Source organism: Talpa occidentalis, unplaced genomic scaffold, assembly GCF_014898055.3.
Source record: "Talpa occidentalis isolate TD23 unplaced genomic scaffold, MPIMG_talOcc4v2.1 talOcc4.2, whole genome shotgun sequence".
NCBI lineage: Eukaryota > Metazoa > Chordata > Mammalia > Eulipotyphla > Talpidae > Talpa > Talpa occidentalis.
In genome coordinates this window covers 87,078,179-87,095,116 of record NW_023602073.1, presented here as the reverse complement: position 1 = coordinate 87,095,116, position 16,938 = coordinate 87,078,179, and the positions used below count along the sequence as shown (strand labels likewise).

Here is a 16,938-nt window from a genome sequence, read left to right as displayed (position 1 = left end):
AAACGGCCAACAAGAAAAACGGACACAGCAAGCGGGACTGTGAGTGGAAAGGAACTATTGCAGCCACCACACCCCGTGAACGGGAGCTGAGGCGAACCCTGCAGGATCCGCCGCGGAGGTGAGCTCCAGGCGCCATTAAAGAGAGACCCCGCCCAGGAGGAGACCAGCACCAGCACACAGCCCCGGCCGCCCGGTAAGCTTGCGCAGAAAGTGGCGCGGATCCAGACCGGATCGCAGCTGCCCAGGTCCCTGCGCCTGCGACCTAGGCTTGCGGGGAGACGGCAGAGGCCCTCCCTGAGTGAGCAGGAACAAGGCGCCCAGGCAGGGGAGCGGGATTCAAAAGGCGCCATTCCCGCGCCACTGATCTGGGCTACAGCCCACGTCCTGGAACTGAGGGCTTTGGAACTGAGACCCGGGACACGAAATTAGGGGCGTGGGTTCCCCACGACGGTGGGGCACAAGGCAGACACAGCACCCCAAAGCCGTTGAGGTGTACCCTACCATCCCCGCTCTGCTCCCTGTCCCACGGGGTGGAAAATAAGCTCCCCAAGGGCTCTAGGAGAGATCTCTGGCGCCACCAAGCGACTTGACCCCAGCACAGGCTACTGAAGGAGCTAGTGGCCAGCTGGGGAGTTAGCCCACACCTGGCTCCTTCCGAACAAGTAGTCTGAGCCCACAGGGAGAGCGAGCACCCACAGCCGGGGCAGACCAGGCGCGCAGAAGAGTGTGCCTGAGACCAGACGCGCAGGGAGTGTGTCCCACATCACCATTTTAGAACAGGGACATTTCTTCAGTAAAGACTACCTGCCGAAGGCTTCCTCAGGAGCCAGAGGTGAGCGGGGGAAGTTCGCCCACGCCAGACCCCCTCTGGCCTGCAGTCCAAGCCCAGAGGGGAGCAGGAACCCACCGCCGGGGCAGACCAGGCGCACAGGGGAGTGTGTCCCCACATCGGCATTTTAGAACAGGGACCTTTCTCCATTAAAGGCTGCTTGAAACTGACAGATGACTCCTGGAAGAACCAGAGGGGAACAGAGAAGCCCACCCAAGATGCCGGCCAGTCCCAACAACACAGTGTCCCAACGCATACGGCAAATTAGAAAACAGACAGTAGGGAGGAGAAGAACCACACGCAACCTAGCAACTCTCCAGAGAAAAAGCACACCACAAAAAGAAAGCCAGCCCCCAGATTGCAAAGACAATAACTTGGAAGAATTTCTGAGCCTTCCAGAAAGAGAATTAAAATTGCCGTGATTAAAAAACTGACAGAAGTCATAAAGGAAAACAATGATAAGGGAAAAATAACGATCAGAAGAATGCAATTGAGTCCCTAGAGAGGGAAAACAATGGTCAGAAGAAAGAAATTGAGTCCCTAAAGAGGGAAGTAAAAGAAATGCAGGAGATCAAAGAATTAATGGAAGAACTAAAGAATTCTGGGAAAAGCAATGAAAGCAGAATAGATGAAATGGAAGAACGAATAAGTAATCTTGAAGACACAGAAATAAAAAGAACCAAAACAGAAAAGGAAAGAGAAGTACGAAGGAAAAAGAACAAAGAAAGACTTCGGGAACTATCTGACTCCATGAGGAAAGGAAATATAAGAGTTATAGGAATACCAGAAGGAGAGGAGAGAGATGTAGGAACAGAGAAAATATTCAAAGAGATAATTGAAGAGAACTTCCCAAATGTGAAGAAGGAGCTGAAAATTGATATACAAGAAGCAAGAAGAACACCAAACTTCCACGACGAAAGGAAAAATACAGCAAGACACATAATAGTAAAGCTCCCAAGAATCCAGGACAAGGAAAAAATAATGAAGCTGGCAAGAGGGAAGAAACAGATAACATTCAAAGGAAAACCAATCAGGCTGACATCAGACTTCTCCGAAGAAACACTACGGGCAAGGAGAGAGTGGAGGGACATAGTCAACAGACTCCAAGAAAACAGATGCCAACCAAGAATACTCTATCCCGCAAAGCTCTCCTTCCTCTTTGAAGAAAGAATATGGACCTTCCCAGACAAACAGAAACTCCGGAATTTCATTGCAACTAAACCCCCACTCCAAAAAATACTACAAGGAGTCCTAAAGCCAGAACCTCAGAGGGACGAATAACAATGAAAGAAGGCCAAAAAAAAAAAAAAAAAAGTTATTAAAAGAATAAATAAATAAAATCAAAGGAAAGACAAACACAATGGCAAATACAGATGTTAACATATCAATATTAACTCTAAATGTAAATGGACTAAACTCTTCAATAAAAAGACACAGAGTGGCAGCCTGGATTAAGAAACAAAACCCAACCTTTTGCTGTCTCCAGGAAACACATTTAGCTACAAAAGATAAAAATAGGCTCAAAGTTAAAGGATGGAAAACAATCCTACAAGCAAATGGACCAAAAAAGAAAGCAGGAACAGCTATACTTATATCAGATAAAACAGATTTCAAACTCAAAAAGATAAAAAGAGACCCCAATGGTCACTACATTATGATCAAGGGGACAATACTTCAAGAAGAAATAACACTCATTAACATATACTCACCAAACGAAGGAGCACCAAAATATATCAGACAACTGTTGTCCTCTCTGAAAACAGACATCAGAGAAAACACATACGTAGTGGGAGACTTCAACACACCACTATCAACAATGGATAGATCAACAAGACAAAAAATAAGTAAAGAAACCAAAGCTCTAAATAAGGACCTAGAGCAATTAGGCTTAACAGACATCTATAGAACACTAAACCCCCAAAAAACGGAGTACACATTTTTCTCAAGCGCACACGGATCATTCTCCAGGATCGATCACATACTGGGGCACAAGACAAACATCAACAGATACACCAAGATTGAAATCATATCAACCATCTTTTCTGACCATGAAGGCATCAAACTAGAAATAAACCATAAAAAGAAGGCAAGGAACTTTCCTACCTCATGGAGATTAAAAACCACACTACTGGAAGACCATTGGACTAATGAGGAGATCAAAGAAGAAATTAAAAAATTTTTTGAATTGAACGACAAGGAGGACACTAATATCCTAAATGTATGGGATGCAGCAAAAGCAGTAATAAGAGGAAAATATATAGCAATAGAAGCTCACATCAAGAAACAAGAAAGAACGCAAAGAAACAACCTCATCTCGAAGCTCAAAGATCTAGAAAAAGAACAACAAAAAAACCCCAAAACCAGTAGAAGAAAAGAAATAATAAAAACCAAAGCAGAAATAAATGAAATTGAAACTAAAAAAACAATCCAAAAGATCAATGAAACCAAGAGCTGGTTTTTTGAAAAAATCAATAAAATAGACAAACCCCTAGCCAGGCTCACAAAGGAAAAAAGGGAGAAAGCACAAATAAATAGGATCATCAATGAAAGAGGAGAAATCACAACGGACACAGCAGAAATCAAAAGAATAATCAGTAACTACTATGAACAGTTATATGGAAACAAGTTTAACAATCTAGAGGAGATGGACAAATTCCTACAACTCTACAATCACCCAAGCTAGATAAAGAAGAAATAGAACACCTAAACAGACCAATTACAATTAGCGAAATTGAAATGGTAATAAAAAACCTCCCCAAAAACAAAAGCCAGGACCTGATGGATTTACAAATGAATTCTACCAAACATTCAGAGACGAATTAGTGCCTATCCTTCACAAACTCTTCCAAAAAATTGAGAAGGAAGGGACAATACCAAACACGTTTTATGAAGCCAACATTACACTAATACCAAAACCGAACAAGGACAACACAAAAAAGGAAAACTACAGGCCAATCTCCCTAATGAACACTGATGCAAAAATCCTCAATAAAATTTTAGCTATCAGAATCCAACAATGTATCCATAAGATAATTCACCACGACCAAGTTGGATTCATTCCAGGGGCACAAGGATGGTTTAACATCCGAAAATCAATCAACGTTATCCAACACATCAACAAAAAGAAATATAAAAACCATATGATAATATCAATAGATGCTGAGAAAGCTTTCGACAAAGTGCAACACCCATTCATGATAAAAGCCCTTGAAATTCTGGGGATACAAGGAACATACCTCAACATCATAAAGGCCATCTATGACAAGCCAACAGCCAGTATCATTCTCAATGGTGAAAAGCTGAAAGCAATTCCATTAAGATCTGGAACAAGACAAGGATGTCCACTCTCACCATTGCTTTTCAATATAATACTGGAAGTCCTAGCCAGGGCAATAAGACAAGAGAAAGACATCCAAGGAATCCAAATAGGAAAAGAAGAAGTCAAACTATCACTATTTGCAGACGATATGATATTATACATAGAGAACCCCAAAAACTCCACAGAAAAGCTAATTCAACTCATCAATCAGTTCAGTAAAGTGGCAGGATACAAAATCAACACGCAAAAGTCAGTAGCCTTCCTATACACAAACAATAATCTGAAGAAGAAGAAATCAAAAAGACCATCCCTTTTGTTATTGAAACAAAAAAATCAAATATTGGGAATAAATCTAACAAAAGAGGTAAAGGACCTATACAAAGAAAACTATAAAACACTGTTAAAAGAAATAGAAGAAGACACAAAGAAATGGAGAGACATCCCCTGCTCATGGATTGGAAGAATAAACATTATTAAAATGGCCATCCTACCAAAAGCAATATACAGATTCAATGCTATTCCAATCAAAATTTCAATGTCATTCTTCAAAGAAATAGAACAATTATTGATGAAATTCATATGGAATCACCAAAAACCCCGAATAGCCAAAGCTCTCCTGAAAAAAAAAGAAGGGAATGGAGGCATCAGACTCCCAGACTTCAAACTATACTACAAAGGCATAATCATCAAAACTGCATGGTATTGGAACAAGAACAGACATACAGACCAATGGAATCGAATAGAAAATCCAGAAATAAACCCACAGATTTATGGTCAACTAATCTTTGACAAAGGAGCAAAGAATATGCATTGGAGCAAAGAAAGTTTGTTCAATAAATGGTGCTGGGAAAACTGGGTCGCTACATGCAAAAGAATGAAGCTTGACCACCACCTCACACCATACACAAAAATCAACTCAAAATGGATTAAAGAACTAGACATAAGACCTGAAACCATAAAATATATAGAAGGAAATATAGGCGAAACACTACGTGATTTGCACATCAAAGACATCTTTACAGACACATCACCCAAAGCAGTGATAGTGAAGGCAAAGATAAACAGCTGGGACTACATCAAATTAAAGAGCTTTTGCACAGCAAAAGAGACAATAACAAAAACAAAGAGAAACCCCACCAACTGGGAGAACATTTTTGCACCCAACACTAATGATAAAGGACTGATCACAAAAATCTGCAAAGAGCTGATGAGACTCAACAACAACAAAGAAAATAATCCAGTCAAAAAATGGGCAGAAGAGCTTAAAAGAAACTTCTCTGAAGAGGAAATGCAAATGGCCAACAGGCATATGAAAAAATGTTCAACATCACTTGTCATCAGGGAAATGCAAATCAAAACTACCATGAGATACCATCTTACACCAGTGAGAATGGCACATATTAAAAAAACTAGCAACAACAAATGTTGGCGAGGGTGTGGAGAAAAAGGAACTCTTCTGCACTGTTGTTGGGAGTGCAAACTGGTCCAACCACTGTGGAAAGCTGTATGGAGATTTCTGGACCTACTAAACATAGAGCTTCCATATGATCCAGCAATTCCACTCCTAGGTATTTACCCAAAGGACACAGAAACATCAATTCCAAAGAACACCTGCACCCCTATGTTTATAGCAGCACTATTTACAATAGCTAAGCTTTGGAAACAACCCAAATGCCCAAAAATAGATGACTGGATCAAGAAGATGTGGTACATATATACCATGGAATATTACTCAGCATTCAAAAAAGATAAACACATGCAATTTGCAGCAACATGGATGGCGCTGGAAGGGATCATGCTCAGCGAAATAAGCCAAAAAGAAAAAGAAAAATACCGGATGGTCTCACTCATAGCAGGAATCTAGAAACTTAAATAAGGGACCAGGAAAATGAATAACTACAAGAAAGTGAAAATCAAAATCAACAAAAAACTATGAACCAGAGACACTTTTAGGGGGGCGGGGGTGGGAGGGGAGGGATTGGGGTCAGAATGGGGGGGCTGCAATTGTATGGGGAATATAACAATAAAATTTATTAAAAAAAAAAAAAAAAAAACAAGTGTATTTCAGTAGATCCGCTGCTGTGCTCCCCACTCTGTCTCTGGTGAATCCTTTCACCCACCCGCACCTCTGGCCTGTACCCCAGTTGTTGTACACATAAATAAATAAATCTTTAAAAAAATTATCTTTGTAAATGGCAGAATGGGTAAAAGGAAAGAGATGCTGAGGGAAAGGAAGAATTTGACAACTGTTAGAAATTTCTGACAACTTGAAGCCTCAGTTACTCCAAAGCACTATAAACTGAGGGGAGAGTTGTCTGTTTTGTCTCTATCCTAGAGCTTTTATAAGAATTATATGAGATAATACATCTGAAAAAAAAAATTCAGAATACCGAAATGCTTAATGAATCTACACTATTACTATGGAAGGTCTAGAGAGTTAAAAATGAAATCTACCTTTACAGACACAACAGTACCAAAAGGAAGAAATGGTTTAGGGAGTTAAATCTTCTGCTGAATTCCTCTCTTTGCCCTTCTCTTCATCCTTCCTCTCACAATCTCCCTAAAATATCAAGTAGCTTTGTAGCTGTAACTTTAATACATGTCCTTGCCAACTCACTTTCAACCGGATGGCCACCCTCTGAGCCCCACCTGCATAGAAATCCTGGGCTGCCACTAATAGGCAGGAGGGCTGCTTTGTTACATGGTGTCCCCAGGTTTCGAGAAGCATTCTACTTCCTCATCGAGAGTACACCTCTGGGTGCCACAATGCTGTATCACTCCCCACTTGAATTATAATGTCTATCAAAAGAGGCATCTCTGGGGAGGCTTGAGTGCTAAGTGGAGAGTGATTTTTAGAGAATGTATGGGAAATGGCTTCAATATTTGGCAATTCCTAAAGGCAAGATTATTTGAGACACTTGTTTCTTTAAAAATACACTCAATCAATGGATTGTGCTATTACCTTATTCCTGAAAATGCCTTGTTACTGTAATATTACATTTGGCAATTATACCAGTCAAATTTTTATGAACCTGAGGATTCTAATTTTTACTTTATTTCATTGATTTATCATGTTTATATATATATATATATATATCTTATACAGATACTTCCATTAAAATAGACCATTCTGGAACTGAAAACTGAAGACATAGAAAATGCCCAAGAATCAAGGCAACTGAAAATAATGCAAACACATACAAAGTATCAAACATGAGATGAATATTTGAGTTGGCAAAGCATCAAACAAAAAGGTTGGCATTTGCAGCAACTAGAGCTCAAATCTGTTCACAGGAATCCATGAAACAAATTATAACCAGTCTTCAAGCTTAGTATAGATTGAGAGGTAAGGAAAGGGTAAAGTGTGTCTAGACTTTTGTTTTTTTCATCCCTTCCCTTTCATTTATCTGCAGGTTGTCTTCAGCCCAAACCCAAAACTTTCAGTCTCTCATTTAGTCAAAGGAGATATCAAAATCAGCCAAATAATATGAGAGAAATGAATAATAAATATTTACAACTATGATCCTGTGCCACACAGAACCACTTGGCATTCAACAAGTCACCAGAAAGCCTTGGCATCTGGGTTTTCCCCTTTATTTTATTTTTGCTTAAGCCCAATTTTGAATTTTAATGTTGTTATTATGAAGTAAGAAGCACAGGATGACTGCAACGTCAGGAATATGATTCAAGTTGATTTATGACTTAAGATTTCATTTTTCAAAAGCAACATTACAATCCAGATCCTCTCTCCTTTCTTGATAAGTTCAAGTTGCTTATTGCTAATGCAGCAAAAAATCATGAAGCTTGGAAACCTGGAGGTATATCCTTGTGCAGAGGGATCACAAATTAGGAGTTGTTGCCATGTTATAAGGCTGGGCTAGTAATGAAATTTACAACACAGCTCTATGATTTCCAGCAGAGTTACAGTGCTGTTTTTAACACCAAGACAGCATCATAGAATTCTTACAGCATTCCCAGAAATCATTATAGAGTTTAATCACACCACAGCTGTCCGTGGTTGCCCTTATCATTTACCAGCCATGAATGAAAAAAATGCCATGGCTGCTTCTTTAAGGGGAGGGAGGCTGAGGGTGCAGGAAGGGAGAGGAGAATGATCTTATATGTGAAAGTTGAGGAAGTTCACTGATTTCTATCCTGGTCACACTGTTTACTTCCATTCCAAAAAGCACATCACCCTGCTGGACATCAGACCCATTGACTGGAGCAAGCCGTTTCAAGGTAACCTGTGAGGGTTGCACATATGAAACATAGAATGTATTTCATGATACCAGCATCCACAAAGTTCTTTAGTACTTACATCTGTAAGATGTGCGAGGGTTGAGTTAATCTGGGCAGGTCTTACAGTTCTGGAGACATAATTAACTGACAGTCTCAAAAATATAAAGGTCTTCTTTTTTGCAGAAATAAAGATATATTTGCTTTCTGAGAGAAACCATGCCCACAAAGAAATGACACGTACTGGATCACAGTCAGGAGGACTCTAATTGTAGGAAATCAAGTACACTGTATGAATATTCTGAGGTCCTGGCACAGCACCTCTGCATAGCAGATTCCTACTAAATGTTTGTTGATGGAATCAGAAGGCAAAGAAGCCACTGAGAATGTGAAAAGATAGTGATATGTATGTCACTCATTTTGGAAGTTCCTACACAGTGATCAGATAATAACACCAGAAATTCTATGTCATTTGTTCACAGGTAGAAGTATACATATACAGCATAAGCATCACATTAAATATGAACATGACTAACACTGACTGTTTTCATGTAACTTCTAATTCTTTACCACTTTCGTCACAGGTATTTGTAGAATCAACTATTTATTGCTGCAACCAAATTTTTAGCTCTGAATATTATTCTTACTTCTTTCTTCTTGATTAAGTTTGCCACATTCTTCTTTGCTTCCGTGGATAAGCAAACTACTGTTTTTCTCCCCACAGCATTGACAGCCCATGATCTTTATGGCTGCTCTTGGGTGATATGAAATTTTACTATTCATCAGCAAGAATTTCTTAAGTCTAACAAATTGGTTCACAAAGAAACAAGAAATAAGACCCAGCCACAAAGTGGTGTTCTTTTGACAGAGTAACCCACTTATTGTTCTTGTAGCTGCTTTTACAAAATTATGTGTTGACATCTTTCAGACTTAGGGGAGAAAGCTCCCACATTCCTCAAATCAAATGGAATATTGAGCTATTTTTTTCCCCAGTGCTTACAGCAACTGGAGCAAAATGTTAACGTGCTCATTCCAAAACACAGAGGCAAAAAAAGCAGGCTTGTTTCTACTAGTTTCCTTTTGTGGCCCTGTGCCCCCACCCAGCAAACTCTCTCCTTTGTGGCTGTTTCCCTTCAAGTCCAGCCCCAGCTCGTGTCCTGTCTGTGCCTCTCTCCCTGTCTCTCCTCTTCTCTCTCACTTTCTCCCCACCCCAATATCAAAAGCTTAATCAAAATCTAGATCTTTCTTGTACCGTCATGTGGACTTAGAGAAGATTAAATGTGGAGGGAGTCCCAGTTTTTGCACAAGTGCTGTCCCCATACCAGCTGCCTCACAGCCACCTAGGAACATGATAGGAAGTACACAGACTCAGCTCCCACACTAGACCTACTTTTAGAACTTGCATTTTAATAGGAACCCCAGGTAATTTATTTGCACTTAAAAGTTTTAGACACACTGGCTAGAGATCATCGAGCCAACACCCTCATTGTACAGATTAGAGGAGTAGGTGACAGGCCCCGTTGGTAGCAGAGCAGGGTCAGGACCCCATACAGCCTGACTTTCATTCCAGTGGGTTCTCTCTCCAGCTCATGTGTGCCCACTGTGGGGTGGGCAATTTCACACCCCATTGGCCTAGTGTAATCCTTCCAAATGTGCATAACTTTGCTGGGGCTGTGACTGGCTTGCAAGACATGTGTTCCCTGGGGAGTCTTCCTACATTGTCACACAGCCTAGGGATAGCATTCAACAGGAAAGTGAAGTTCTGTGGTCAGATTTCAGGCATTGGCCAGCCAGCACCCATGAAAAACTAGGGCGGTGAAAGCCCAACTGATGAAAACAAAGGAGAAAGGAGGCATCACACTTCCAAACTTGAAGCTATACTACAAAGCCTAATAATTAAAATAGTTTGGTATTGGAAAAAAAAAGACACACAGACCAATGGAACCGAATAGAGAGCCCAGAAATAAAACCACACTTATATGGACAACTGCTCTTTGACAAAGGAGCAAAGAATATGCAATGGAACATGAACAGTTTGTTCAATAAATGGTGCTAGGAAAACTGGACCACCACATGCAAAACAATGAAACTAGACCACTACCTCTCACCATGCCAAAAATCAACTCAAAATGGATAAAAGAACTGGACATAAGACCAGAAACCATAAAATATATAGAAGAAAATATAGGTAAAACAATACAAGACATACATTGCAATAACATCTTTAAAGACTCATCACCCAAAGCAGTGATAGTGAAGACAAAGATAAACACCTGGGATTACATCAAACTGAAAAGCTTCTGCACAGCAAAAGAGACATTAACCCAAACAGAGAGACACCCCACTGATTGGGAAAAAATCTTTGCACTCCAGTCAACTGATAAGGGACTGATCACAAAGATATACAAAGAACTCACGTGACTCAACAAAAACAAAAGAAACAATCCAGTCAAGAAATGGACAGAAGAACTTAAAAGACATTTCTCCAAAGGAGAAATGCAAATGGCCAACCAGCATATGAAAAAATGCTCAACATCTCTTATAATCAGGGAAATGCAAATTAAAACCACATTGAGATACCACCTTACACCAGTGAGAATGGCACATATCAAAAAAATAAGCAACAACAAATGTTGGCGAGGATGTGGTGAAAAAGGAACTCTCCTACATTGCTGGTGGGAGTGCAAACTGATCCAGCCACTATGAAAAGCTGTCTGGAGTTTCCTCAGTCTACTAAAAATGGAGCTACCATATGACCCAGCAATTCCACTACTAGGGATCTACCCAAAGGACGGACAAACATTGATGCAAAGGAACACCTGTACCCCTATGTTTATTGTAGCACTATTTACAATAGGTAAAACCTGGAAACAACCCAAGTACCCAAAAATAGACGACTGGATCAGGAAGATGTGGCATATATACAAAATTGCTGAATATTATTCAGCAGTCAAAAAAGATAAACTCATGCCATTCACAGCAACATGGATGGAACTAGAAGGAATTATGCTCAGTGAAATAAGCCAGAAGGAAAAAGAACAATATCAGATGGTTTCACTTATAGCAGGAATATAGGCGAATGAAATAAGACATCAGTGTAAAAAAAAATAATAACAGTACAAAACACAACAAAGCAAAAACGGACAATTATAAACAAGAGACATACTGCAAGGGAGGAGGCGGGAGAGGGGTGAGAGGGAAGGAGGGAGGAGACCAGGGGACTGAGGTGATGGTGCACAGGTGCTTTGGTGAAGGAAACTCTATGGGGACTACACCTGAGGGAGTGAGGGGAAGCAAATATTGTTTAAAAATGACCAATGATGTAAAAAAAAAAAAAAAAAAAAAAAAAGTAAAAAAAAAAAAAAAAAGAAAAAACTAGGGAGGCAAGGCTCTGGATTTCTGTAGAATCCTTGTGTAAATTCTTCCTAGTAGATTAGTGCAGGACAGACAAATCAAGGAGTTAGAAAAATCCAGCTTTGAGAAGTTTTTAGATTCCTCCCATCCCTGAGATTCTTTGATGCCTCAACTTTCAAAACCTCTTTTGATGCTCCCTGGGTAAGGAGGGAGGAACCCTCTGGGTTGTGGCTGGTGTGCCTGTGCTCCAGTCACAGAAAGATTCTATGCCCCCTGGAATGTGGAAATCTTCCAGGAAGCCATAAAAATGACAATAGAGGGCTGCCAAAAAAAAATCTTTTCCTTAAAAATTCTAAAGAAATGGTCCAACCACTGTGGAAAGCTGTATGGAGATTTCTGGACCTACTAAACATAGAGCTTCCATATGATCCAGCAATTCCACTCCTAGGTATTTACCCAAAGGACACAGAAACATCAATTCCAAAGAACACCTGCACCCCTATGTTTATAGCAGCACTGTTTACAATAGCTAAGCTTTGGAAACAACCCAAATGCCCAAAAGTAGATGACTGGATCAAGAAGATGTGGTACATATATACCATGGAATATTACTCAGCATTCAAAAAAGATAAACACATGCAATTTGCAGCAACATGGATGGCGCTGGAAGGGATCATGCTCAGCGAAATAAGCCAAAAAGAAAAAGAAAAATACCGGATGGTCTCACTCATAGCAGGAATCTAGAAAACTTAAATAAGGGACCAGGAAAATGAATAACTATAAGAAAGTGAAAATCAAAATCAACAAAAAACTATGAACCAGAGACACTTTTAGGGGGGCGGGGGTGGGAGGGGAGGGATTGGGGTCAGAATGGGGGGGCTGCAATTGTATGGGGAATATAACAATAAAATTTATTAAAAAAAAAAAAAAAAAAGAATTCTACCTAGGATTTTATTGTAAAGCACTCTACATGGTGCTAACTCTCAAATTAAAGTTCTAATTTCATTGAAAAAAAAAAAATAAAGTACATCAATCATAAAAAAAAAAAAAAAAATTCTAAAGAAAATCTGCCAGTCCCTATAAACTACATCTTGATTCCTACAAACTACAATGCCTGAGGGAGATCATTCTTCAAGCTACTTCAGATATTTGTGCTTCAGGGAGAAAGTCCTCTCAGAACCTTTGTGAAAAGTAGATTTTAATGGGTGCAAAGACATTCTGTGTCCCGGACATCAGAGAAAGGGCAGCAGGAAAGGGAGCACCAAAAACAAGCTTTCAATTGGACTGAAATTAAATGAAGGCTTAATTTCAGACAAAAAGCAACACTCCCAAGGATGAGTCCAACCAGCAAACAGAAGGGTACTCATATCATACCCTTCTAGATATTTCTTACAAGGATACTGTGAGTCAAAGTCATCAACACTCAAAGGCAGTCTAGTTGATTTTTTGTCATTTTTCACTCTCTGGCATTCCAGTGGGCTTTGAAATAAACTATTGGGTACATTGAAAAAGATGGAAAGGTAAAATACCATCCCCAAAGAGAATGTAACTTTTGTAAGAAAGAAGGGTAACAAAGGCAGCTGGTTTGCTAGGACTGGACACATAACAAATCTGAAATCACCTGTGTGTTTCCTTCTTGCATAGTATGCAGACTCCACTAGACACAGGCATGGAAAGATTGACTAGTGATTGGAGAAAGGCATTCCAACTCTGACCCTTGCCTGTCTGGAGAGATCATATTCACAAACGAGGGTTCCAGGACAAAGTTATTCCATCACTCTCCAGGTGTGCTGACCCTATCTCCCCAAATGTGAAGACTCTGGCACATGGGAGGTAGTGGGGAAGGCACCCACTCCTGGTTTTGTGGATTCTGTCAGGTTGCTGCTCTAAATGAATTGAGCTTCTTTTAGTCTTAAAATCCCTTTGCTTCTTACAACAAATAGTACAGAAAGGGCCTCCCCAGTGGTGCAGCAGTTTGAACAGCGCTGTGAAGCTGTCCGCAGCCTTGCAGTGCAGGTTTGATTTCCGGCCGGCCAGGGAGATACCCACATAGCATGGCAGACCTCTCCTGTCTCACCCTCTGCTCCCCTCAGCAGTGTAGTTCGGTCCTTCTGCCTGTTCAGCTCCCTGCTCTGTCTCTGGTGAATCCTCTCACCCTCCCACGCCTCTGGCCTGTGCCCCAGCTCTTGTATAAGAAAAAATAATGGCACAAAAAAAAAAAAACCAAGCAACAACAAATGTTGGTGAGGATGTAGTGAAAAAGAACTCTCCTACATTGCTGGTGGGAGGGCTAACTTGTCCAGCCACTATGGAAAGCTGTCTGGAGTTTCCTCAGTCTACTAAAAATGGAGCTACAATACGACCCAGCAATTCCACTACTAGGGATCTACCCAAAGGACAGACAAACATTGATGCAAAGAAACACCTGTACCCCTATGTTTATTGCAGCACTATTTACAATAGGTAAAACCTGGAAACAACCCAAGTGCCCAAAAATAGATGACTAGATCAGGAAGATGTGGCATATATACACAATTGCTGAATATTATTCAGCAATCAAAAAAGATAAACTCATGCCATTCGCAGCAACATGGATGGAACTGGAAGGAATTATGCTCAGTGAAATAAGCCAAAAGGAAAAAGAAAAATATCGGATGGTTTCACTTATAGCAGGAATATGGGGGAACCAAGTAGACCTCAGTGTAAAAAAATAATAACAGTACAAAACACAACAAAGCAAAAATGGCCAATAGGATTGCACTTGGATTAGGGGGAGGGCATGGTCTTAGCGTGTGGCCATTTTGCACCCCTAATGGCGCTACATTGCAATGTGTCAGGAAGCAGTATGGGGAGCATACCTATCTTTCTGGATCTCATCTCTGACACAGGGGAACATGAAGACTGGGTCAGCATCTGCCAGCAGGTTTTCTACCTCTTTGATATTGGGAAGAATTTCAGCAATTTCCAAGAGCACCTGGATCTTCTTCAGCAGGTGAGCCTAGCCACTGTATATTTGGAACACTGCCCAAAGGGCTCCTAAGCTACCAGCCTCTGCCCCTTTGAATTGTTTTTCAGAGCATAAGGGTTAGTTGAAGAAATACTTGGAGATATCTGATAAGGCCAACAAGAGTTTTATTCTTGCAAACTAACTTTCTACAGACAAGTGAAGTGAAGTTAAAGGGAAAAGGGAATGAAAATAGATTTTACCTCTTCAGTTGGCATTATCTCCTGGTAAAATTACTCTTTATCTTTCTGCAGAGAATAAAACAGAGAAACTTCCTGAAAGGTAAGTACCTAAAATAGAGTGCTGCACGCTCTTGACTTTTGAAAGATCATATAATGGAGTGAGACTGAGCTATTGTACCTTTATGATATTATGTCAGTAACTGAAATCTGTGTAGGTTATTCTGACAGACAATTTATACCTATACTTTGCTAAAGATAAATGACTACATAAAAGGGAAATGGTTAGACCTTATCGACTGAGATAGATATTTGCAGATAAAATAAGTTCATTACTGTGTGATAAATATCTCATGTGCACTTTCACTTATAAGATATAGAGCAATTGGAATAGTTTGATTTTCAGAATTTATGATAAACCATTATTTACCTGAAGAAAATATGTAATAAAATCAGAGAGAAACCTGAACGTTGAACTCTCATTTGGCATTCTATAAGTTGTTAGTGTTTTTCAACTGAAATTATAGAAGCACTGATCTGTATCTTCAACAAGGTCTGCATGTCAATAAGAAATTCAAAATGCAAAAAAGAGAGAGGAAATAAATTTACATTCGATAAATTATTAAAGAAGGGAGATGCTGTCAAACTTTAAATTCACAAATTGCATATATTTTATAATATTTAGCAATCTAAATCCAAAGATGATAATACCACAAATTTGACTATATGAACTACTGAAAATTCTTTATAATGCTTTTTACATTGGTTACTTTATTTCTATTCCCTTTACCAACAATCTGGTCCAAGTCCTTATTAATTTACACTGTGGAAAATGTCAAATCTGATCTCCCTAGTAGAGTCCCCTGCCTCTAAACTTTTCCTTCCCTTGCAGCTGGATTAATAAATATGAAATATTCCTTTTCTAATGTTGAGCCTTGTTCAATGACTTTCAAAAGATTCCAGCATCTTCTTTTGTCCTTTTGAATATCCCCTCCTTCCCTTGCCCACCTGTTCTGTGTGCAGATAGCTGAGCTGTATGGATTGGGTCACTGGCATGCCTTCTCCTCTGACTTCTGGTTAGAGTCAGCCAAAGGCAAGAAGATCAGAGGGAGAGAGGAGAATGGAGTCAGCCAACTTATCCCTGCCCCCACCCCAAACACACACACACACACACACACATCCCAGCAATCTACAAAGTCTTCCAAAGCCATTGTCCTCCCCCACTACTAGGTTAGCTCCTGTCAGAGCCTTTTCAATCTCTGGATCCTGGTAACTACCCATTCTTTCACCTCCCTGGCATACAGGTAGTTTTAACACCCTATCATTACTACTTTGATTACTCTTACACACATCCTTCAACTTAGTAAATGATCTATTAAACTGAGCTGTTTCCTACCAGCACCTCCACTGAGCTGGTAGGTCAAACTAATTAATCAAAGTCCTTCATCCTAACCTTTCCACCTATCTCCCATAACCCATCACCCTGCTACAGCCCCGTGGTACTTCCTCACTATATGTGGACAGCACACGGCCAGCACTCTGACCCTAGGCCTCTCCCTCTTGCATCTCTACTTCACTGTCCAAATCCTGCTCTCATTACATGTTTTAACTGTCTGCGCCTGTGACAAACCTGAGCCTCCCTGCTTTGAACTCTGTGTTCTGTTTGGCACCGACATTTTCTTTTAACACGTTCTATACATTCTTACTTTCTGCTGTTTCCCTGTAAAGTATGAACTCCTCCAGGGAAGGAATTATTTTGTATTTCTCCACTCACTACCACAAAACTGAGCAGAGAGAGTCCTCGTGTATCTATAACATATACTAGTGTATGCTAGGTCCAGTTACAGTTTTACAAAATAAAAAGGTATTTCCAGAAGAAATAATGTGACTTAGGAAAATCTTAGCACTAGAGTATTCACTTGGTCACAAGAGATATTGAGTCCTCTTATTTAAACTGAGAGGCTGATACTGACACTTCCTTTTAAAAAAAATAACAATAAAAATAATAACAATACAA

General features: G+C 40.1%; 1 protein-coding gene across 1 annotated transcript in view; it reads left to right on the top strand.

Annotated features, from left to right (window-relative positions):
* The window catches only part of IMPG1 (interphotoreceptor matrix proteoglycan 1), a 121,219-nt gene that overhangs the window by 18,419 nt on the left and 85,862 nt on the right, over window positions 1-16,938 (top strand). The window contains 3 exon segments of the mRNA XM_037518747.1: window positions 14,568-14,594; window positions 14,597-14,730; window positions 14,997-15,018. Coding sequence (XP_037374644.1) covers window positions 14,568-14,594; window positions 14,597-14,730; window positions 14,997-15,018 — 183 coding nt within the window.